The sequence below is a fragment of the Leptosomus discolor genome, chromosome 8 (assembly GCF_034619465.1).
Source record: "Leptosomus discolor isolate bLepDis1 chromosome 8, bLepDis1.hap2, whole genome shotgun sequence".
NCBI lineage: Eukaryota > Metazoa > Chordata > Aves > Leptosomiformes > Leptosomidae > Leptosomus > Leptosomus discolor.
In genome coordinates this window covers 60,033,135-60,056,898 of record NC_141398.1, presented here as the reverse complement: position 1 = coordinate 60,056,898, position 23,764 = coordinate 60,033,135, and the positions used below count along the sequence as shown (strand labels likewise).

General features: G+C 63.2%; 2 protein-coding genes across 2 annotated transcripts in view; one reads left to right on the top strand and one right to left on the bottom strand.

The window, feature by feature from the left end:
• Nucleotides 1-10,836: 10,836 nt before the first annotated feature.
• On the top strand, nucleotides 10,837-12,158 carry CIDEC (cell death inducing DFFA like effector c). The gene is made up of 5 exons (XM_086469369.1): nucleotides 10,837-10,886; nucleotides 11,064-11,205; nucleotides 11,302-11,451; nucleotides 11,675-11,859; nucleotides 11,972-12,158. The coding sequence occupies exons 1-5, from the start codon at nucleotides 10,837-10,839 to the stop codon at nucleotides 12,156-12,158; spliced, it is 714 nt and encodes a 237-aa protein (XP_086325495.1).
• A 1,948-nt stretch (nucleotides 12,159-14,106) lies between these two features.
• The window catches only part of ZFPM1 (zinc finger protein, FOG family member 1), a 38,280-nt gene continuing 28,622 nt past the window's right edge, over nucleotides 14,107-23,764 (bottom strand). The window contains 7 exon segments of the mRNA XM_086468836.1: nucleotides 14,107-16,369; nucleotides 16,562-16,711; nucleotides 16,866-16,961; nucleotides 17,286-17,510; nucleotides 17,645-17,857; nucleotides 18,626-18,728; nucleotides 21,080-21,213. Of these exon segments, the coding sequence (XP_086324962.1) occupies nucleotides 14,118-16,369; nucleotides 16,562-16,711; nucleotides 16,866-16,961; nucleotides 17,286-17,510; nucleotides 17,645-17,857; nucleotides 18,626-18,728; nucleotides 21,080-21,213 (3,173 nt within the window). The 3' untranslated portion in view covers nucleotides 14,107-14,117.

Sequence of the window (23,764 nt, the reverse complement as noted above, 5' to 3'; positions counted from 1 at the left end):
CCCCAAACATTTTGGTAAGGACACAACAGGGGGGGTGTGTGTGTGTGTGTGTCTCAGTGCTGAAATACAGCAGGAGGGTAAGCGCAGGGAACACGCAGCACCTCTTCTGTGTGTTAGCAGGCAGGCAGGACAGCTTTGCTACCCGTGCTACTCGTGTGCTTCTTCCTATACTTGCCAGGACCAGGGCTGTTATGTGTCTTGTACGCTGCTAGATGTGCTGTCATCACGGAGATAACATCTCCTGCCTTCACCCTCGTGAAGGCATTATTAGCTGGTTATTTGCAGCAAATTCTCAAGATGAAAGTCACGCTCGAGAAAACGCTGCTCGTTATACTACTGGAAATCTGCAGAGAAGGAGCTAAAAAAAAAAAAAGAAATACCATGAAAACCACTCCCAGAAGCAGCACGAGCCGAGGTCAGTCCTGACAACTAAGCTCTAGGCCGAGCCCTGCGCAGATCATTAGCAAACTGCTAAATGTGAGGATGGTCTCAACATTCAACAGGGCCCCGAGCAGCAGAAGAGTCACATTTCGAGCTTCCTCCCGGCTGCTCTTGTTTCTCTGCACATTTGGGGAAGTTGGCTCTCGCTCACAAAAAAAGCTCTGATTTTAACTGAAAAGCTAAAAGCCAAATTAAAAGACGGCAACTGCCTCCTGCGATAGCAGCTCTGGACAGTTCAACAGGATGTAACCTGAAATGATATTCTTACTGAGTGCATAAAGGCTGGGGCTGAGTTCACAAATTGTAACTGGCTTGAAGAGCAAGTTTAAGGCAGCGATTTTAATTGCCCAAGCGCCTGAGAAGCTCCACGCTGCGTGCAGGTAGGACAGCTTCGCGTATGCCATCCGAGAGGTCAGCCTGCCGAGGCCAGCAGAAACAGAAAAGCTGTCCAGCGCAGCTGCGCTCAGGAAATTTGTTTTCTGATTTCTTGCAAATAAGCAGCACCAAAGAAAAAGCTTTTAAGTGATCTAGATGTCACCCCACGTCCGAGACCTTCAGAGGGATGGGGGGAAAACAAACACGAACGCGTTCCTCACCACCAGGTGATAAAACCTTCACCTCTACCAGCACCTACTAAAGCCACTATAAAAATCCAGGGTATCCATCAGTTAGGGTAATTTTCTATTAATTTCCATCTGCAGAAATGATAAGAAACACCACAAATGACAGCCCAAGCGAAGGGGGTTCGCAGAACCCTCGCAGTCCATTTTCGGGGCGTATTTCTCCGGATTCCAGTAACAGCCACAGCCCTTACGGCCCCCCCGGCACCTCTGTCTGCGCAGGCAATGCACAGAAGGTGCTTACAGTTCCTCCACCACCTCTTACACCGAATTATTTCACAGTTCAGCCAGTCTCTGAGGGCTGTGGCTCCAAGTTCACGCAGACAAGGTACCCCCAAAAGCCACGAGCCAGATTTTCGCTTCAATCTGACGCGTAACTGCACGGAAACGCCCCAAAGCAACCCCCTGATAGGCAAAGGTAACATCAGAAGGAGGAAAAAAAGCAAATAGGGAGGTGGCAATGAGAAGCAAACAGTCAGACTGAGGATGGGACAGGACTAAAGAGCGTTTCTGCTGCACGATGGCAAGAGGGTGCTCAAGCAGCCACCCAAAAGTCAGGCTAGCCTCGCCCTAACTCGCTGCCCCAGCAACTCCTCCTGCTACCAGGGAAATAAAGACAGTAACTTGTCCTCCAGCTGGTCCTGTGCAGCCCCAAGGCTCTGAGCCCAGGAGGAGAGCGAGGGAAGAAGGTGCAGCATTCCAACAACAAGCTCACAGGCACCAGCAATGTCACAGAAGGGTGATGTGAGACGGGAGAATGCCTGATCACTGAGCTCATCGGTAGTTCTTGTAGTCACTTGTTTGTAGAAAAAAGAACTAATTGAACATTATGCAAGGCAAGAGTAGCATAGTGAGGATTTTGTGAAGTGCTGGAGTACTTGCTGTAGCCACTGAAGCTTCCTTTCAAGCTCCAACAGGCTGATTCGTTGCACGGTAGCAAGCTTAACTCCAGTTTAAACGGCACATCCCAAGCGCTGTCTCACAATAACCTGCAAGCCACAGTTTATCCCGAGTCTCTGGAATCCTGCAAGGCTTTTTGAAGGGGTAGTTTTGGGTTTTTTTGTTTATTTAGGGTGGGTTTTTTTTTTTGCTTTCTACTCTCCTTCAGTTGCACATACAAACACCAGAAAAATGACAACACGGAAGCATTTCAAACCGAGCAACGCTGACCTAAGGGGTACACGGGTTTCATCCCCCACCATCCGCTTCGAAGTTTTGTGCCTTAAAACCAAGCCAGCTTCTTAGGGTCTTCAAAACCACTTATAAAAGCAAAAAATTAACTTCTAGCCTACACATAAGATTGTTTGACTTGTAGCTTCGGACGATGGGGCAAGGACCAGGGACAGAACAACACTTCTCCCTCAGCGGCGCTTTACCTTCAGACGTGCCTTTAAAATCCCGGGCAGCTCGGGCAAAGCTGCCGTCGGGCAAAGCCTCACAACCCCTCCTGTCACAAAACTGACTTCATCTGCCCAAAGGGGGTGTCCAATTTTCATTTTCTCTGCCTCTGAAGCAGACCCGTTCAGGACAGGTCACCGAGCGTTTCAGAAGAGGCTCACGAACCCCTCGCTTCGCCAGGCTAAACACGTCGGTGCTGCCTTTCCACCGAGAGGCTGAGGAGCAAGCGCAACTTCCAGCCAGAAGTAAGTCTTCTACGGTCTCCAGCATCACTTGTGCAAGCCTCGCCGAGTTAAAAGCCCCTTTAAAAGCAGCTCACACATTTTCAGCAAAGAAACCAAGTATTTGACAGCTGAACTTTCCAGCCAGCCCACCTGCAGTAGCCATCCTCCCCGGTGTGAGCCAGATGGCACTCGCTGTCCCCACAGAGAACGCTCAGGTCGAGCAAGATTGTCCCTCCAGGTGCTCCTTTTGGGTCCTCGTGCCCCAGCCAGTCCCTGGTGGCGTGCCACGTCCCTGCCAGTGCTGTGAGCCACCACTATTAGAGGCTACCCAAGGTACAAAGCGAAGAAACCCCCTCAATAAAAGGCCTGGGGCTTTATCATCTTGATTTCAGCAGCACCGCAGCACGCTCAGCAGCCCAAGCAGAACTCCACTACGCTCAGCTACCACCGAGAACCCCCGGCAGGTTTTGCAAACCAAAGTGTGGCCCCTTGGCCACCAGGGATCTAGAAATGACAGAAACCACACCGAAGCGACGTGCCTAGCATCGTCCAGGAGGAGGATGAAAACAGCTGGTGTCCGTGGGGATGTTCAGCTGCAAGGATCTGCAGCTTCCTTCGGCACAAAGCCGCCTCTCCTCTCCCTGCAGCCCCTCACCTCTCTGCCCCCACGGGCACAGGGTGCTGGCAGGGGCAGGGGCAGCACCCTCCTGCCTCCGAGGCGGCCGATTCACACCCAAGAGTCAGCTCTGGCAGAAAAAGAGGAGTTTTTAGTTACACAACACACGTGCTGAAGTTTCACAGACTGAGCTTTGGAAGTTTTCAAAGCAGGGAATGAAGCATTAATGGCTCCTCAGCTTCGTCAGGGTGTCACGGTGGAGGAGAGATGCTCCTGCTAAGCTGGGCGCTCACGGGGCTGTCCTAACCTGCAAGGACTTGGATGCAACAATGAAGGGGCCCATCTGGTTCCCACCTAAGGCTCACAGCCTTACTGGAAACCATATAAAGTTACACAGCTTTCCCCCCCACTCCTCTCACCCAGTAAGAAGGCACTGCACGTCAAGGAGCTGTTAGGGAAACTGAAATTCATCTGCTTTGGCCATATCATAACACATATATTTTTTCCCAAGCTTAATGATATCCAAGACTTTAAGGTAAAACACAGCACTGAGATTCAGAAGCCTTGACACAGCACTAAAGGCAGCAAGAGAAAAGCCCTTTGCTACTTCAGTTGCTTTTTAAAACCCAACTTCACCACAGTCAGGCAATCCCAGGACGCGCTTTATACAGTATTTTTAACCTGACACTTTTGTTAGGTGATTTGCCCAAGGCAGACGAGTCAGAGGGCTGGAATTCTGAGCAGCAGGTCTGTTTTCAAGATCCAGCCCCACTTCTACTCTCTGTTCAACGAACGGCACCAACAGGCACAGCACTAGAAGGAAGCAACGCCAGGTTTTAGCCTGGACACTACTCCGAGGCAGCGCCGCGTTCCCCTGGCGGGATCCCGGGATCCCTGGCTCTCCACAGTGCCCATGGCTGGCAGGAGGCTCAAATTCTGTTTTGTTTCTTGCTCTGTGCTGTGCTGTTTTCAACTAGAACCCGTGAGAACTTTGAGCAGCATCTTCCATGAAGCCCATAAAGCTGAGCTTTGGGTACAACTGACTTGCTGCTGCAGGTAGTGTCTTGGCAGCAGATGACCTGGAACTAGTATGGAAGGGATGGCGGCTTACTCTAACCCACAGCAGCACCTACAGGATAAAGCTGTGAGTTAGGATGGGATTTGAAACAGCCATCAAGTCAAAAACCCTCCTGGCAAGCATTATTTCCATTCATTAAACTCCTCCCTCCAAGGCTGAGCCTTTACAGGGTGCTGCAAAAAGGGTTTTCCAAGCAAATAAGGAAAACACCTTGGGTTCAGCAAGGGAATCAATGGTTCGGGATGGTTCCAGCACCAGGAAGGCACCAAGTACCCTACAGAAAACAGACAGAGCCATCAGCTTCAGTCTCAAAATCTCACAAATCACCAGTCAAGCGGCAAGAACCAAGCACGTACCCAACTTCTGCACCCCCCAGCGGAGACCTCCCAGCTCCTGGGGCAGCCACAAAGGGAAGCAGCAAGGAACCTCCGTGCTTCAGGCAGGAATCTTTGTGATAGGAAGGAGGAAAAAAAAAAAACCAACTCAACCACTTTCTACCAGCCAAACAGCCTGATGCAAAATCAAAATGTTTCCATTCACCAGGTAACACGAAAACCAGGGGTTAAGGCAGAACAGGAAAGTTCTGGGGCACAGTCTGAGTTCAGCCACGAGGATGGGTGAAGGATGACGAGAGAGTTGAGGAGAATGAATGGGCCATAGTGCTGACAGGACAGGCGAGCAGAGAAACGCACCCCCGAAAGATTTAGGGAACAAAGCACTGGAAAACAGAAGCCAAACAGAAATGAAAGGCAGGAATCACAACGGGGGGGGGGGAAAAATACGGGAGAGCGGCGAAAATAGGAGGAGAAAAAAATAAAACACCTCGTGATCAAGGAAGGGAGCGTCATGTAAAGCTGACGAGAGGTGTAGAACAACAGCAAAGCAGCCAGTCCTTCGCTTGGAGTGAAACTACGGTCATTAGCAGGGTTAATTAACGACAAAATACACTTCTCTGCCATCCTCAGAGAAGCACTGACTGTGAAGATGCACAGCAGACTTCCACTACCCAGCAGCTGCCAGGGAAGCTTTTAAGGCAGAAAACTGAGCCGCCTTTCAGTGTGAATTTAAGAGAATCGCTTGGTGACAGCCACTTTCAGCGGGCTGATTTTTAAAGAAGAGCTCAAGAGAGCTCCGAGCCAGAACGTTAACCGCTGCTTCCCGCCAGCCAGACTTTGGGACCGAAACCTGAAGAGAAAAGGCCCCGTGAGCAGCTGGAGCTTCTTTCCACAGTGTAACTGATTTTCTGGAGTTTGCTTCCACACCATTTTCCCGTTGCTGGAGCACACAGAGCCCTCCCTGCAGCAAACACCAATTTTGACTGATCAGCCCCTCGGTCCCACAGCCGAAAACAAGCACAGCTGTCCCTGTGTTTTGTAGGATTTGTGAAGAATCCCTCTCAAGAGTCGAATTTTGCTTAGAACATTGGCTCAGGAGCCTTGCCAAGAGTTGTCTTGGTTCAACTGTGACCCTTTTCCTCCCTCTAAGCAAACCTGAGGAAGGCCAGGAGAAAGGATTCACCCCTTGGAGGTGCTGCTCTTGCCACAGCACCTTTAACAGTCGCTTCAGAAGAGCTGAGCTACCACTGGCAGCCAAAAAAAATACAACCACGGATGCTGAAAGGGCAGCTCTGAGGAGAGGCAACCCCGCTGAGACAACTCATGGAGGGAATTTAAAGCACCCACGTGTTGCAGCGCTCACAAAGACCACGGCAGCTCCGAGCAGGGAGCGCTGGGAGGACAACACAGAGCAGTGTCACCCGGGTGATGCACCCACCCATCGCAGAACGGACCCCCACGGGTGACAAACCCACCCCAGAAGGGATCCCCACGAGCTGTGGGTGCTGCCGTGGGGGTTCCCCAGCCCTTCTCCCCTCTCCCTCACCTCACGGGGCCTCCTGCCAGGCTGAGGTCGTTCTGCTGTGCCCCCCGGGGCCAAGGCTGCTGGAGCTCTCCCAATTCCCACCTGCCTGGGGAGGAAGGATGGTCAGAGCTGCCTGCACCCCCCCCCCCCAGCACCCCCAGTTCCAACCACCCCTTTCCATAGCATCCACCCAAAACTAACCCACCCCAAACTACGGTTCCCCTCCGATGCTGATGCTGCCCCCTTCCCCAACATTCCCCACCCCCCCACCTAGCTGGGGCTGTCCCCCCCTCAACATCCCCCTCCCCAAGCAAGGCCGCACCCCTACCGAATGGGGCGGCCCTCCCCAAATCCCCCCCTAAACTAAGGGCTCCCCTCGCCAAGTAGCCCCCCCCCTCCCCATCCCAACACACCCCCCGCGCTCTAAACCGGGGCTGCCGCCCTCCCATCGCCTCCAACCGCCGCTTCCCTCCCCACACTCCCCCTTCCCAAACCGTGTCGTTCCCCCCACCCCCCTCCCGCTAGGCCCGCCCCCCATTTCCAGCCAGAGCCGCCCCTTCCTCCCCAGCACCCCCACCGAGAGCTCCCTCCCCCCTCACCGCGGGGTGCGTGGGGGTGCCTCTGCTCCCCAGCATCCCCCACCGGCGATGTCCCCCCCCCTCCCCGACTCCCCTTCCCCGGTTCCGCCGGCGCCCAGGCCCGCCCCCCTCCCCCTTCCCCGGCGCTAGGCCGCAGCCGGCGCCCGCCGAGCGCGGCCGTGCGGGCAGCAGCTCACCTGGGCGGGCGGAGGCGGCGGGGCCGGGCCGGGGCGGCGGAGCCGGGCCGGGGGTTGGGGGGGAGACGCGGAGGATAGGGGTGAGGTGGGGAGGGGGGCGGCGGCGAAGCGGCGGCTGCGGCGCGGGACGGGCCGGGGCCTCTACTCGCGGCAGCGCAAGGCGGCCATGGCGTGACGTCATCCAGGCGCGACGGCCCTCGCGCCGGGGGGGGGAGGGGGGGGAAGGAGGGCGGGGCGGGCGGGCGCGCTCCCTTTGACCACGCTCCTATTGACCACGCCCCTTCCCTGGCGCGCGCGCGCGCCGCCGCCGCGGTCGCGCCTTAAAGGGGACGCGCAGACGGCGGTGGGCCTATGGGGGGGGGGAGGGAGTGTGCGGGTGTGCGCACACGTGGGGGGGGGGGGGTGCATGTGCGCGTGCACAGGCGAGGAAGGGTGCGCACACCTGTGCACACACAGGAAGGGGTGCACACGTGTGCGTGCATGGATGTGCATGGGCACACACGCATGTGCGCAGGTGTTGGGGTGCACACATGTGCATGCACAGACATGCACGGGCACACGCACCTGTGCACGGGTGTTGGGGTGCACGCATGTGCATGCACAGACATGCACGGGCACACACACATGTGCACAGGTGTTGGGGTGCACGCATGTGCATGCACAGACATGCACGGGCACACACGCATGTGCACAGGTGTTGGGGTGCACGCATGTGCATGCACAGACATGCACGGGCACATACACGTGCACAGGTGTTGGGGTGCACGCATGTGCATGCACAGACATGCACGGGCACACGCACCTGTGCACAGGTGTTGGGGTGCACGCATGTGCATGCACAGACATGCACGGGCACACACACATGTGCACGGGTGTTGGGGTGCACACATGTGCATGCACAGACATGCACGGGCACACACACCTGTGCACGGGTGTTGGGGTGCACGCATGTGCATGCACAGACATGCACGGGCACATGCACCTGTGCGCAGGTGTTGGGGTGCACGCATGTGCATGCACAGACATGCACGGGCACACGCACATGTGCACAGGTGGAGGGGTGCACGCACGCGTGCACATGCGAGGAGGGGTGCATATGTGCGTGCACAGGTGAGGAGGGGTGCATACGTGCGTGCACATGCAGGGAGGGGTGCACATGTGAGCGTGCACGGATGAGTGTGGGTACACGTGCATGTGCACACCGGGAGGGGTGCACACATGAGGGACACAGGCATGCACACGTGAGGAGGTACATGTATGCACACACGTGGAAGGGTACACGTGCACCCGGGGATGGTTGTGTGTGCATGCACACACGTGGAGGTGCACATACATGCAGGTGGACATGTGCAGCTAAATGTGCATGCACATGCCATACATGCATGCATGCACGGGGATAGGCATGCAAGCGTGGTGAGGTGTATGCACACGAGGGCGTGTGGAGGTGTGTGTTACCCTGGAGTGAACGCAGCTGCACGCACACACGGGTAGAACACGCGTGTGCATGGGGACGGGCATGCACAGGGAGGTGCCTGAACACGCGTGCCTGCATGCGGCGGTCTGCAGACGTGGGTGTGCGCGGGCAGGGGGGTACCCACAGGTCTGCGTGACCGTGGGCACAGCCACGCCTGCCCACCCGTGGAGACCCCCCCCCCCCCAGCAAGGCGCGCTCACGGAGCGCCACGCGGGAACACGGAGCTAACCAGGCCCGCACACGGATGTGCACGCGTGTGTGCCCGCACGTTAACGCATACCCCCCGTGCAGAAACACGCGAACACACGTGCCCACGCGTGGCTGCCCCCCCCCGTGGGGCGGGTGCCCGCTGGGCTTTCCCCAGGCCCGGGCTGGACGAGCTGCAGGATCCCCGCGGCTCCTCGCCCAGCCCAGGATGTGGCCCCGCACCCTGGGGGTGCTCAGCACCTTCGTGACCTGGTTGCCCCCGTGGCTCAGCGTCCTTTGCAGTGGCCCTGAGGTCCTGGGCCACTGGCCCCCCATGCCCCCCCCCCCCTTCCCGCTGCTGCAGCTCCACTGGCACCCACGGCCGCTCCAGCCCCTCCGGCCGGGCTCCAGCCGGGCTTTGGCAACCCCAGGGCACCGTGCCCCCTACCCCCTGCCCCCTGCCCCGACTGTCACAACAGCCCCGTGGGCCACTTGCCCTTCCCAGCTCTCCAACTGGGGCCAAATTCAGTCCCGGGGATGCAAAATGAGCAGCGTACTGGGGGTGCTAGGAGGGGGCTCGCTGGGGGCACTGGAAGGGGCTCACTGGGGGCACTGGGAGGGAGCTTGCTGGTGGCACTGGAAGGGGCTCACTGGTGACACTGGGAGGGGCTCACTGGTGGCACTGGGAGGGAGCTTGCTGAGGGCACTGGGAGGAGACTTACTGGGCGCACTGGAAGGGGCTCACTGGTGGCACTGGGAGGAGGCTCACTGAGGTCACTGAGAGGGGGCTCAGTGGGGGCACTAGGAGTGGGCTTACTGGGAGCACTGGGAGGGGACTTACTGGAGGCACTGGGAGTGGGCTCGCTGGGGTCACTGAGAGGGGGCTCAGTGGGGGCGCTAGGAGTGGGCTTACTGGGAGCAGTGGGAGGAAACTTACTGGGGGCACTGGAAGGAGGCTTGCTGGGGGCACTGGGAGGGGGCTTGCTGGGGGCAGCCCGTGGGGTGCTGGCAGGTCTGGGGTGTAGGATGGTCCCTCGGGGCAGCCCCGGGGATGCTCCTTCATCCCTCCCCCCCCGCCCCGCCCCCCCCCCCCCCCTCGGCGCCAGGCTGGCCCCGCCCCCTGCCTTGGCCACACCCCTTGTGCCAGCAGGCCAGGAGGGGATTGGCTGAAGCAGGAGGGGTGGGGTTGGGTGGGCGGAGTCTTTGAATGACAGGTATATAAGGTGAGTTGGGGGGGGGTGTGGAAACGATCTAGTGGAGAGGTGCTGGTGTTTACTGGAGGTGAGTGGGGATGGGGATGGGGATGGGGATGGGGATGGGGATGGGGATGGGGATGGGGATGGGGATGGGGATGGGGATGGGGATGGGGATGGGGATGGGGATGGGGATGGGGATGGGGATGGGGATGGGGATGGGGATGGGGATGGGGATGGGGATGTGCTGGGGTTTACTGGAGGTGAGTAGGGATGGGGATGGGACCGGGTTTACTGGAGGTGAGTGGGGATGGGATGGGGATGGGGATGTGCTGGGGTTTACTGGAGGTGAGTGGGGATGGGATGGGGATGGGGATGTGCTGGGGTTTACTGGAGGTGAGTGGGGATGGGATGGGGATGGGGATGTGCTGGGGTTTACTGGAGGTGAGTGGGGATGGGATGGGGATGGGGATGTGCTGGGGTTTACTGGAGGTGAGTGGGGATGGGGATGGGGATGGTCCTCCAGCTCCCCAGGCTCCCCCCAGCAGGCTCCTAACTGGAGATACCCCTGCAGCAACAGGCTTGGGGTTGCCACCAGGGCTCCCCTTGACTCCCCAATGCCCTTGTCACCCTCCCCAAGGGGCCGGGGTGAGGGTGCAGCCCTGTGCCTGTGCCTCACCTTTGCTCCAGCGCTGACTCAGGGCCCCACGTGCGCTGCCTTGCACAAGAGCCCCGCTGGCGGGACAGACAGACTCTGCCCGAGGTGGCCACCACCTCCTGGCTCTGGCCAAAGGGCAGCCACAGCTCCGGCGTAAAGGCAGCTGTGCTGGAGCTGAGCACTGGTGGAGGTACTGGTGGGAAAGGGTCTCCTCAAGCAACAAGAAGCTGGAGAAACACCCCCCCCCCCCCCCACTCCCTGCCCAGGGCTGAATCCTTCCTCCCCAGCAGGCTGGACCGTGCTCCTTGCCCAGATGGATTACGCCAAGTCCCTGAGCCTGCGCTTGGCTGCTCCTGTCTCCAAGTAAGTACTGGGGAGCCACCGTCCCCGGGGTGGGGGGACATGGGGGCCCTCCCTGCTTTGGCACCTCTCAGCCCTCCCTGAGAGGATGCACTGCTCCCCGCTGAGTCTTGACGGGGGGCTGGTGCTGCCTGGGGCTGGCAGTGGGGCTCAGGACACCCCGATTTTCCCCCCCCCCAGATGTGTCTCGGCGAGTGCCTCCATGACCCAGCAGCTGCTGTCGAGCCCAGTCCCACGCCCCCGACCCTACCGTGTCTGCAACTGGGACCGCAGCCTGCGCAAGGGCATCATGGCACAGAGCCTCGCCGAGCTGCTGCGTCAGGTGAGCTGGGGGGGCTGGATCCTTGGGGGGGGGGGGGGGGCCTGTCCAGGGGGGTGGTGGGTGCCCTGCTCACCCCCAGCCCCCCCCCACTTGCAGGCTCAGAGCGCCCTGCTCGCCCCGGGTCCCGTCTTGCTGGTGCTGGATGAGGACGGCACGGCGGTGGAGACGGAGGCTTTCTTCCGGACGCTGGAGGAAGGCACGGTGCTGATGGCCCTGAGCAAGGGGCAGACCTGGGTGGCCTCCAAGGTGAGCGAGCGCACCCCTGGGTGCTGGGGGGGGGGGGGGGGGGGGGGGGCAGGCAAGGTGGGGTGTTATGGAGGCAGGAGCCTGGTTTGTCCCACCCGCATCCTGCGCTGGGATCACCGGGGAGATGATGGGATGCTCGCCGGGAGGTACCTGGGATGCTGGGTGAGGTGGGAGTGGGAGGGTGGGGGTACCACGGGGTAACCCTGGTCCCGCTCTCCCCTAGACGCCCGGCTACCAGCTCAGCTTGTCTCGCAAGCCCCCTCGGAGGATCGACATCGCCTGCATCACCTTCGACCTCTACAAGACCAACCCGCGGGACCTGGGCTGCCTCAACGTCAAAGCCACCCTCTACGGCACCTACAGCATGTCCTACGACCTGCGCTGCTACGGCGCCAAGCGGCTGATGAAGTGAGTGCCGGGGTTGGGGGCTGGAGTGGGGGGACCAGCCCCGCTGCACAGAGACCCTCCGTGGGGTGCAAGGAAGGCTGCTCACCCTTCTCTCTTCCCCTTCCCCCTCCAGGGAAGCCCTGCGTTGGATGCTCTTCACCATGCAAGCCACCGGCCACGTCCTCCTCGGCACCTCCTGCTACATGCAGCAGCTCCTGGATGCCACGGAGGAGCCGAAGGAGGCCGAGAGCAGCCCAGCACTGCAGAGCCTCCTGCCCCGCAGCCTCCCACCCCTGCCCCGCAGGAAGACGCTGCAGTGAGGGTTGGGTGCCCTTTGTCACCCTTCCCTAAGTCCTGGGGGGCCCCAGCCTCCTGCTAGGTCAATGCCTGGGGCAGGGGGGGCTGCCATGGTGGCTGGCACAGGCTCTCCTTGCACCCCGCTGGCTGAGCGAGGCCAGCTCTTCTCTGTAATAATCTGCTGTTCTGTAAATATATTTATTTAAGTAAAGTTCTGCTGACTTCAGCTGCATCTTGTCTTTGCTGGGGGTGGCGGGGGCTCAGCCCCTCGCCCTGCTTGGCACCCTGGGGCTGTGCTGGGTGGTGGCGCAAGAGCGGGTGAGGAGGGGACCTGTCACAAGAGCTCCCCCAGGGAGCTGCTGCCTCTGTCCTCCTCCCTGGCTGGCACAGAGCTGAGACATCCACCCCCCCCATGCCCAGCACTGCAATAAGCCATGAGAAGGGGATGGTGCAAAGGGGCTCCCTTCACCCCGACCCCCCCTTGCCCTTGGCAGTTGGCACAAAGCCTCTTCTTGCCCTGTTTAAAGGGATGAATGACACCCTGTGCTGCTGGTGGTCTTGCTGCTGGGGACCCTGACCCCCTTGGCACCCAGTGCAGGGCTGGCATGGAGTGTTTGGGGGGGGTGTGGGGAGTGTGTTTGGGTCCCTGACCCCCCTTTAGCAGCCCTGGGTGGGGGGAGCTGCTGCAGCCCCAGCCTTGCACAACCCCCTGGGCTGGTGCTGCCCTGGCCGTGCCCCATGGGGCTGGCAACTGCCCCGCAGCTCCAGGGCCACCAGACTGGGAAACAAAACAAGAGCCTGGGCGACATGGGGTTATATCGACTGGGCAACTGGGGGGGCTGCCCCCAAGTGGGAGAGGGGGAGCCCACCCTGGATCCCTGAGGTACAAGCCCTGCCAGCCAGGGTGGGCAAGCCGGGATGGAAGGGAATGATCCATCCCCCACCTCTGCTGTACTGGGAAGCACTGGGGCGAGCTGTGGGAAGAGAAGTGGGGGTGCTTATGGGCACCCCCGGCCCTGTGATGCACTGCAGGGGATGCAGAACTTCAGCCATGCTCACCTGGGGACCCCGCTGCAGGGGTCTGGGGCTCCCGCCTGGGAACAGCCAAGCTGGCCTTGGGGCAGCACAGCCCACCTTCATTAGCCTGATTAATTAACGAGCCATCAGAGCTGGCAGCTGCCATCACCCCGTGGCACAGATGCCTGACACCTGGGGTGAGCTGGGTGCCACCGAGAGGTGCCAGGGGGACGCTGCGCTCTGCCCTCCTCTTGCAGGCTGCCCTTGCCACCCCGCGGCCATACGCCCGCCACGTCCCTGTCCCCAGGGGTGACGGGGGGGCTGCGCCAGCCGTCGCAGTGTCCCCCACCCGCACGCAGGTGGCAGCCCGGCTTTATTAGACATATTTATTTCTGTACACACTTATACACACGGTTCCCAGGGTAGCTTCGTCCCTCGCCTTCAGTGCTGCCTCCTTCCAGGGTCCGGTCCGTGGTGGGGGGCACCCACACGCTTCCTAGGGTGCCTGGGGGGCAAGCCCAGCCGTGCCATCCCCCCGTCCCCATCCCTGTAGTGTCTATCTGGGGGCAGAGCCCCCCTGCAGCCTCCCCACCCTAGCTGGGGCAAGGCCGTGGGCCTTCCTTCCCCCTGCCTCAGTTTCCCTGTGGCATCGGCCGCAGGGGCAGAAGGAGGGGCACTGCACTCACCGTGGGCCGGGGGGGGGACCGGCCCCCCCACTGCCAGCACCGCAGTGTTCCCCCCTCCCCAGGATCCTCAGCCCGGGATGTGCGGGACCCCCTCGACTCGGGGTGAAGTTTGGGGACACCTGAGGCACCTCTGGATGCTGAAGCCACCCTGGGGGGTCCTCCATCACCCCAGCCTCTTCAAGACAGGGGTGCTGCCCATTTCCCGGTCTCCCAGCCCCGGCAGCCCCCAAAGCGGTGGTGGGGGGGCATTGGGGGGGGGGGGGGGGGATGTGGGGGGCTTTACTTGACGTGCTCGGCGGCGTGGGAGGAGCAGTAATACTTCTTGTGGGCGATGAAGGTGGAGAGGCTGCTGAACTTGATGTTGCAGAGGCGACAGTACCTGTGGTTGCCATTGGGCACGGGGCCCGGCACAGCCTTGGCCGGGGGGGTCTGCACCCCCCTGTCCGTGTAGGTGGGGGGTGTGGGGGGTTTGCGGGCGCCTTCCCGCAGTCCCTCGGGGGCTCCGGGTGAAGCGGGGGGCCGGGGTGAAGCGGGGGGCCGGGGGCTGCCGCTGCCATCCCGCCCCTCCTTGCCGTTGAAGCTGTCCCGGTGGAGGCGGGGGGCAGGCGGGCGGGGGGGTGACACCGTGGGCAGCGGGGGGTCGGGCGTCCTGCCGGCACCGGGCACCGGGGTGTCGGGGAGCCCCTGCCCGGCCACCGCCGGCTTGGCCACGAAGAGCCCGTGGGCGTTACGGAAGTGCTCGAGGAGGTCGCCCTTGATGGCCCCGTTGAGGGGACAGTAGGGACAGGCAGAGAGGGGTCCTTTCCCCGCCGGGGGTGGCAGGGGACCCTTGGCGTGACGCTGCAGCGAGTCCGCCGCCGCACCAGGGTAAGGGACGCCGGGGCTCCCCGCCGGAGCCGCCCTCACCCGCACACCTTCGGGGTCCCCCTCGCCGGGGCTGCCGGGGCTGCGCCGCCCCTTGAGGGGCGCGGGCATGGCCGCCTTCATCTTCTGGAGGTGCTCGAGGGTGCGAGGCTGCAGCGGGGTGGCCGGGCACTGGTATTTCTTGTGGGCCAGGTAGCTGTCGAGGCTGTTGAAGCTGAGGCGGCAGGCGGTGCATTCGTGGTAGTCGGCCAAGGGCAGCAGCGGTGCCGGCACCGGTTCGCCCTGCCGCCGCGGCTTCTTGCTCAGGTCGATGGGACCGTCGGTATCCGGGCTGGAGCGGGGCGAGGGAGCAGCTCCCGGTGGCTCGGGGGCTGGCGGCGGGTCGGGACCCGGCGGGGGTTCGGCGGGGCGGCGAGCGGCGGCCCCGTGGATCTCGTAGAGCTTGCGGCGTTTGCGGGTGCGGAGGGGCTGGGGCAAGAAGGGGACTTTGGGGGCGGCGGCGGCGCGGCGGAGAGGGGGGTCGTGGCGGGAGGCGCAGTAGAAACGCTTGTGCACCACGTAGGTCTCGTGGCGGCTGAAGCGGATGTTGCACGCCTCGCACAGCGTCTTGCTGGGGTCCTCGTCCCCCTCGTCCCCCGCCGAGCTGCTGGGGCTCTGGCTGTCCTCGCTGCACCGCCCCGACCCCCCCTCCACCTCAGGGGACCCCGCTTTGCCACCCCCCTCTTCTGTCTTCACCTCCAGCGCCGCGGCCGGCGGCGTGGCATCCCGGGCGGCGTCCCCGTCCCCCGCCGGCGTCCCCTGCCCGTCGCCTGCCGGGGGGGACAGCAGCGTCCCCTGGGCGGGGGGACCCTTGGGTGCCCCAGGGGGGGCTTTGAGCTTGCGCGCCCCAGGGGGGCTGTCCTCGGCGAGGTGCCGGCTGGAGCAGTAGAGGCGCTTGTGCACGTAGTAGTTGTTGATGTTGTTGAAGGTGATCTCGCACTCGAAGCACGTGGCACCCTTGGGCACCGGCGTGCCGGCGTAGACGGCGGGCGGCACCGCGCCGCCGTGGCCCTGCTTCAGCCGGCTGTGCACCAGCTCCGACATCTTCGCCAGGATCTCCGACGCCTGCGGCACCACCGCGGCTTCGTGGCTGAACACGTACTGGGGGAGGAAGACGGTGCCGCCGGCCGTGCCCGTCCCCGGCTCGCTGGGCACCGGGCTGGAGCCCGGCGTGGGGCTGGCGAGCTCCAACTTGACCTTCGCCGAGGGCAGGCTGCGCGGCGACGAGGTCCGGGAGCAGGCGTCGGGGCTGCCGCCCCCCTCCCCGGGACCACCGCTTTTTGGCGCCTCCGCTTCGCTCACGGGGCTGCCGGCGGGCTCCTCCTTGATGCGGACGGCCTCGCCGGAGGAGGAGGACGAGGAAGATGAGGATGAGGAGGATGATGAGGAGGATGACGACGACGGTCCTTCACCGTTCTGCGGCTGGGCGGGTGGCGAGAGCTTGCCGGCCCTGGTGTCGGGGGGCGAGGTGGGCTGTGCCGGGGGGAGCGCGGCGTCGGGGCCGGGCGGTGGGGCGGGCAGGGGGCCGTGCAGCACCACGTGTTGCGGCAGCGCGGGCAGCCCCTCGGGCAGGAACGCCGCCGGCAGGCTGCACTTCCGCAGGGGCGCGGTGTTCGCCTGGCTCAGCCCTGCCCAGGGGAGAGAGAGGCACCGGCGTCACCCGAAATCGCCGGCACAGCCATGCTCGCCCCGTCCCCTGCCTCCCTCCCTGCAGCCGGAGCCGTGTGGGGCCGCAGCTCGCGGTGGCGATGCCAGGCTTCGCGCGGGGCGCTGGCACGCGTGTCCCCCCCCTCCCCGTGGCTGCAGCCCGCGGTACCCACCGGGGGCGAGGGGTTTGGTGGCGGGCAGGGTTGGCCCCGGTGAGTACACCTCTCCCTTGGAGCCCGGCTGGCAGATCATGTGGTTGGTGACCAGGTGGCTGTAGAGGATGTCCCTCGTGGTGGAGATGAAGCCACAGCTGTGGCAGATGCCTGCGGGGAACACGGCACCGGGGGCTGAGCGGGCAAGGATGGCACCCGCCAGGGCAGGCAGAGACCCGTGGGGAGCGGGTCCCCGTCCGCAGGCTGTGCTGGAGGGGATGGGACAGGGCTGTCCCCGCGGGGACGCCTGGCCGCGGTCACTCACCGTTCAGGGTGTCCGTGTGCACCTTCAGGTGACGCTCGCAGTTGGCTTTCGTGGTGAAGGCGGACAGGCAGATCAGGCAGACGAACGGCCGCTCTCCTGCAGGAGGGACGGACAGGCGGACGCCTCAGTGCTAAGCAAAGAGGGGGACGCAGACCCCGGGGACACCCCATGGGGCTGTGCCGGCCGGGAGGGAGCTGGCTGCGGGAAGCAGGATGCCCCCTCCAGCTTTCCAGGGCAAACCCACAAGTGAGTCACCCCAAACCAGTAACCCAGCTGGGGGAGGACCTCCTCTAACTGGTGCTGCAGCCCTGCAGCCTCCCTTCCCCTCCACCCAGCTGGCTCTGAGGGTCCTTGCATGTGGCTCGCCATCCCCAGGCTGCAGCAGCACGCCGTGCCGTGCCGTGCCGTGCCGTGCCGTACCGCTGTGGCTCCGCATGTGGATCTCCAGGGAGCTGGCGCTGGGGCAGCTTTTCTTGCACTGGGGGAAGGGGCAGATGCGCTCGTTGGGGTAGGTCTCCTTGGCCTTCTCCTCCAGGGCGGGCGAGCCGGCGCTTTGCCGGCTGGCACAGTAGTACATCAAGTGGGCTTGCAGGTTGCGCTCGCTCCGGTACCAGATCCCGCAGTCCTTGCACGGGAAGACGTCCTCTGCGGAGGAAAAGGGACAGAGATCGCTTGTACGATGGGCTGGCGACCTCTGGCATGGTCCTGGCCCCATGGGCTGCACCATGGGTCGTGTGTGTCCCCCCTCCGCCCTCGCCTCCCCATCCCTGGGGACTCACTGTTCACCACGGCGGTGGCCAGGATGGCGGCCATGCCGGCTTGCTGCGGCAGCAGCTGGATGTCCGAATGCAGCGCCGCCGGGTACGGCGAGTCACCGGGCTCTGCTTTCACCGCGTGGTGGTTGGGGATGGCCGGCGGTTCCGCCACCACGAAGGCACACACGGCCTCGTCCTCCCGCAGGGCACGCGTCGTCCGGCACCACAGGGCTTCGTCTGAAGGTGGGGAGGGGGAGGCAGCGCTCAGCACAGACCCCCACCCCCCACCCCCCCCCACCCCCCACCCCCCCCAACCCTCCATCTTGCTGCTGTGCTGCCTGTGCATGGCTCTGGGCCCCCATTGTCCCCCTCTGTCCCCCTGCTCCCCCCCTGGCAGCGCCTGGGTGCTTCATGGCTGAGCCCCAGCCTGCCTGGAGATGGCGGTGTCTGCCTGTGCCGGAGCGCTGCCTGGCACGGCCCTGCCTGCCAAGAGGCTCCTGCTCGGGCTTGCACCAACGCCTGCACCAATACTTGCACCCACACGTGCAGCAAGGCCTGCGCGGGGCCTTGCACCCCCTGCTTGCAGCCGACCCTCGCCCCCCCACGCGTGCGGTAACGCTCGCGCCGAGTCTTGCACCGCGTCTCGCACCGCGTCTTGCCCAAGTTGCACGCCAGTAACGCTTGCACCAACGTTCGCACCAGTCACTGCACGCTGGGACCCTCAGAGCCCCCAGCAGCCGGACAGCCGGGGAGGGCTGGGATGGGGGACAAACCCCCAGGGATGGTCGCAGAGGAGCAGACGCTGCCCCAGCAGACATTGGGGGGGGGGGGGTGTGGGTGTGTGTCATGGGTGGGGTGGGCAAGCACCAGCAGCGGGCATGGGATGGATGGGGGACAGTGACCCGTTCCTGGGCGGCAGCACCCCTTCCCAGAGCCAAGCGCCGGGTCCCCAACCCCCCAGAGCCCCCCAGCCCGGGCAGGGGGACACGTGGCACCGGTACCAACCCTTCCTGTAGATCACAGCGTTGGCGTCGGGCTCTCCGGACACGAGGGGCAGCCGGGACAGCCAGCAGCTCTCGTCCCCCAGCACCAGCGTCACGGGTGGGCTCTGGGGAGGGCAGGGAGAGGGGGTGAGCACCGCTCCCCGAAACGGGCTGGGGTCAGGGGCGGGGCGGGGGGGTGGGTGGGCTGGCAGCGGTGAGGTCAGGGAGCTCCCAGCCAGCACCCAGCTCTGCTTCCCCGCATCCCTAATGAATATTAATGAGCAGAAAGGGCGACGGGGCGGGGGGGGGGGGGGGAAATTAATCTGCCTGATCCTCTGATGGCTGCCGCGGTAACGATATGAAATCTAATTATTCGTCCCAATATTTCTAAACCCTCCGACTCAGCCTGACAGTCGCAGCCGGTTGAGGCCTTATCACCGCCGGGAGCCGGGTGCCGGCAGCGTGATAAAACCCCTCGCACACGCGTGTGCCCGCCCCGCGGGGGCACACGCCAGCGCCCGCACCCCGCTGCCGCTGCGGGAGCCCGCCTGCCCCTGCGGAGAGCGGGTGGGAAATGGGGCTGGGGGCTTAGGGACCCCCCCTGCAGGGGACGTGGGGACGGGTGCGGCTGGTGGCACGTGGGCTGGGGACCCATGGTGGCCCCTCCGTGGCGTCGCAGCCAGGAGGGAGAGGAGGGTCTCTGCGGAGATTTGCTCCGTGCATGGGGAGACCTATGGGTACAGCCCAAGGGAGGGGGGCCCTTGTGGGACCCAGGTGGCCCGCAGCACCCCAGGGTGCTCCCAGCACCCCAAGGGAGTTCCCAGCACCCCAAGGGAGTTCCCAGCACCCCAGGGTGTCCACGCTGGCTCCCCTCCGTGGCCCCAGCCCCTGCACCAAGCCCTTCCTTGTTCTCCCTGGAACAAAGAGGTCAGTGTCTCCGCTCTGCACCGGCCCGATAACCATCGGAAACCCTATCTGCTCCGCATCCGCCGGGACGGCGCTATCGGGGGGTGGCCCTGCGCCCTTGCTGTGTCCCCCCCGTGTCCCCTCCCCACCATGGGCATCGCCCCGGGGCCGGGAGGCTGGGGGGAACATGGGGCAGGGATGGAGTAGGGGGACAGTCAGGGGTGAGCTGGCACGTGGGGCTCCGTCACTCGGCATCCCGGCGCTGCCGGTGGGTTTGCACACCCCCCCGAGCACGGCTGGTTTTGGGGGAGCCCTGTGGGACCAGCCAGAGGGCAAGCAGGCACCTTCCTCCTCCTCCTCCATCAGCACAGTGATGGGCATGCAAGATGCTCCATGCCACAGAGGTATTAAAGCCACCCAGTGTTCCCATTTCCCACTAAAAGCCCAGGATGGGATAATCTCCCGCATGGAGACAGACAGCAGAGCCAGGCAGGATTTGGGGGAGACCCCCTGCACCACCCTCACCCCCCTGCCCTGCCGCCAGCAACAAAGACGAGGGGACCCAAGGGCGACAGCCCGTATCAGGGATGGGGCTGCGATTCCTTCCTCGCTTCCCCGAGCTGAGATAGGGAAGGAGGCGAGCGGTGGAGGAGAGCAGGGCTGGGAATCATCAGCCGGGCTCGATAAGGGAGCTGCTGAAATGGGAGCAAAAATATTTAGACAATAAATGAAGTATCAGAAAAAAAGCCGCGCATATCTTTAAGAAATCAATCATCCTGTACCGGGTGTCTGGACACACGGCGCCAACCGGGAGATAGGGAGCCAAACTGGGCAGATAAGGGTTAATCAAGGATTTAATTCAGCAAAGATAAACGGGCCTGAGCTAAAAAAAAAAAAAAGAAAAAAGAGCGAGGGAGAGAGGAGGAGGAGGAGGTGGGGATGGAACCTGGGAGAGATTCTCCGACCTCGAAGAAGACCCTGGGCTGGAGCTGCCCACGTGCGGCTCCGCGGGGGATGCAGGGGGAAGGATGCAGCTGGGATGTGAGGATCCAGCGCCCACAACACCCCCATGGGCGCACACCCCAAGATGCGTGCACCCCTCATGCGACCCCCCTGCCCCGCTGACGGTGTCCCCCTGCCACCGACAGCCACCAGTCCCCCCCGCCGGTGCCCCGTGCTGCCGCCTCTCCCGCCCCTTCACTGAAGGCTGCAGAGCCCTGGTGCTTTCTGGGCACAAGCAGAATCCCCTGGGAGGAAATTTCGGGTGGGAAACGCAGATCCCATCTCCTCTGTGAGGACACAAGTGTCACTGAGCAGCCCGCTTGCCTGCAGCCACGGGCAGGAGGGGACGGCCAGCATCCCGTCCCCCTGCGATGCTCTCATCTCGGCGCGGCGGGCAGCGTACGGCAAGGAAACCTCCTGGGCACCCAAACCAGGTGATTCCCAGAGGTTTGGGAGCTCAGGCAGGGAAAATCCCTTCCAAAGTGACTCCTCTCTCCAAACAACTCGTTTCCTTGGGACTTTCCCTGCCGTAAGTCCCCCCGCAGCCCGCGGCGGCGTTGCTCCTTACCGTCTCGCCGTGCCCCGGCGATGCCGGCTCGCTGTGGATGCTGCCCTGGAAAGGTCCCCAGGAGAAGCCCTCGGGGAGGCTCCTGCGGGTTCGCACCCGCCTCTCCCCATCCTGCACGGTCAGATCCAGCTCATCTGCGGGGAGACAGGCACAGCATCAGCGCGGCGGCCCCCCAGCCGGACCCCCCCCCCCGGGCCTGCAGCAGCCCCAGGTCCCCCCTGGGGATGGGGGCACCCACTTGGGAGCCAAGCGCTGCTGGTGGGTGCCCCAGAGCTGCGTGTCCCTAGCGGGTGGGTGGGATCGGGCAGCTTGCTGGGGGGGGGGGGGGGGCTCTGGGCATGGCATGGGGTGGTCCGGGCACGGCACGGCGACGGAGCGGAAGGAGCATTTCCCATCCCCGCACCCAAAGTTGCAGCAGCTTCAGGGCTTAATGGCTTTGATTATCTGATAAGCCTCTGGTTTAATGGGGTAGATAACATGTTAATACGCTATGAAGGCTGCTCTAAAATGTTTTAACTGTGCCTTTGTCTTTCGGAGCGCAGATAAGATGGCAGGTAACCAATACGCAGATGGATGGGCGCTGGCTGCGTGGCAAGAAGGGGCCGGGCGTTGCACCCCAAAACCCAAGATGCTCCTTGAAGATAGCGAGCCAAACACCAGGCCACCAGCCAGGCAGGGTGCCCAGGGCACCCGTCCGCAGCCGGGAAGGCTCCTAGCACCCAAGCGCTCCAGGGCAGAAGCCGGACCCCCGCCCCCATCACTGTGCCAGGGAAAAGAGCCCCCCTAAAGCCCCGTCCTTCGCGGGAAGCACGGCAGATGCAGCCGGTGCCCGGGTCCCGTGAGCGAGGAGGAGGCTGAGCTCGTTTGAAGGCAAAATTGCTTTCAGAGCCGGGAGCGCCGGGAGGATAAAGCGATCCCCCGGCTGCGGAGATTGAAATCTGATGTGTTTATTAGCCGGGCTGACATCTGGATCCTCTCGGCGCTGGGGTAAGTTAAGGTGAGGGACTGGAAGCACTGGGTGGCGAGCACGGGTTGGCGGCGCCCGCCATCGCCCGGGTCCCACCATCACCCGTGGGTCCCCTCCGTCCATCGAGGAAGCCCTGTGCCGCCGGGAGCACGACCCCAGGGGAGCAGCCAGTGCCCCTCGGCAAAACCCATCGGGAGGTGGGCTGGAGAAAAGGTCTGCAAAGGCGTCGAAGGGGCCCTGAGGTCTTTGGGGGTCACCAGGCGGGTCCCCTGTGCTTAAGGCACGGGCCACCGTCCCTCCCCGCGCCGCAGCCTCCAGCACGTGCCGGCAAACGGAGCGATGCTCTGCCGGGGTGCAGGCAGGGCTGCCTGCCTTCCCCTTCCCGTGGCACCTCGGTGCCTTCCAGTGGAGAGCCCTCGGTGCTGGCTTGGAGCCGGCACACTCAGAAAGCCACCCTGGCCACCAGGATCCCCACTCTGCCCCTAGCTGGGATTTTACCTCCAGGGAAGGGGTTTTGGGAGTGAGCCTGGTGCTGGCTCTGCCCGCTCCGCATCCCCAGCATGCCCCTGCCCGTGCCCCCACCAGCTCCATCTCGGGATAAGGAGGAGGAGGAGGGCTGGGGCCTTTGAGGAGCCGATGGGATTTATTACCTGGCACAAAGCGACGCCGAGGAGGGGCAGCAGCAGCCCCGCGCTCGGCTGGTCCACCCCGTGAAGGACCCGGGGGGCAGGGAAGGATGCGGCCATCAGCGGGGCCTCGGGGCTGAGCGGGGGCAGCCGGACCCTTGCACAGCGCACGTCGCTCTGCGTTTCCAACGCCCAGCTCCCAGCGGACTCCTTCCATCGTGGTCCCAGCATCACTGGTGCTCAACCCCTCACCCCAGCTCTGGGGAGGCGACAGCAAACCCCCCAAATCCCCAGGAGAGCCCCAACGGTGGTGGCTCCCCTCTGGCTTTGCCGCCCCGTATAGCCTGGCTGCTTTCGGGGAACAGAGCCCAACTGCCACCAACCCCCTCCTCCATGTTCCCCCCCCCCCGCCTTTTTGCCCCCCCCTTCCCCCCGTCTCACTGGTAATCAGCGGCGTTTGGGTCAGGAGACCATGTCTCCGAGATAAGAGCGTTCGCCTGACACTTCCCATGTCACAGCACTTCATCTTCTGTGTATCAATCCCCAGCAGAGAAAACACGCAGGCGCTGATAAAGAGAAAACCGTTCCAGACAGGGGGACAAAAATAGTGTTGCCGGAGCCAGCCCCGCTCCCCGCCAGTGCCCGATGGCCGTGGCACCGGCTGGTGGCCCAATCCACCGGTGTCACCCCAAAAACGGGGTGGTGGTGAACCCCAGCCAGTGGTGCTGAGCGGTTCTCTATCCTGATGGGTGTCCCTGTGCCTGGCCGGGGGTGCCGCCGGAGCCCCTGCTCCGGTACCGAGCTGCACCCACGTTGACACAGCCAGAAAAAAAAAAAGAGGAGAAAGGTGATTTCCAAATTAAACGTGTGGAATCACTGCGCTCCTTCCCCGGCACGGGGGAAACGATGTCGAGCCGGGATGGGGCAAACTGGGAGACGCTGGGCGTTCACATTGTCCGCACTTCGGGAGCAAAGCCCCAAGCGAGCGAGCTGTGTCCCCCCGCCGTGGGGACACCCACCCAGCGGGGAGCGATCCCCATCCCTACGCTCCAACGGCGCCGGATTCGGCCGCAACGCCCTGCCCGCGACCTG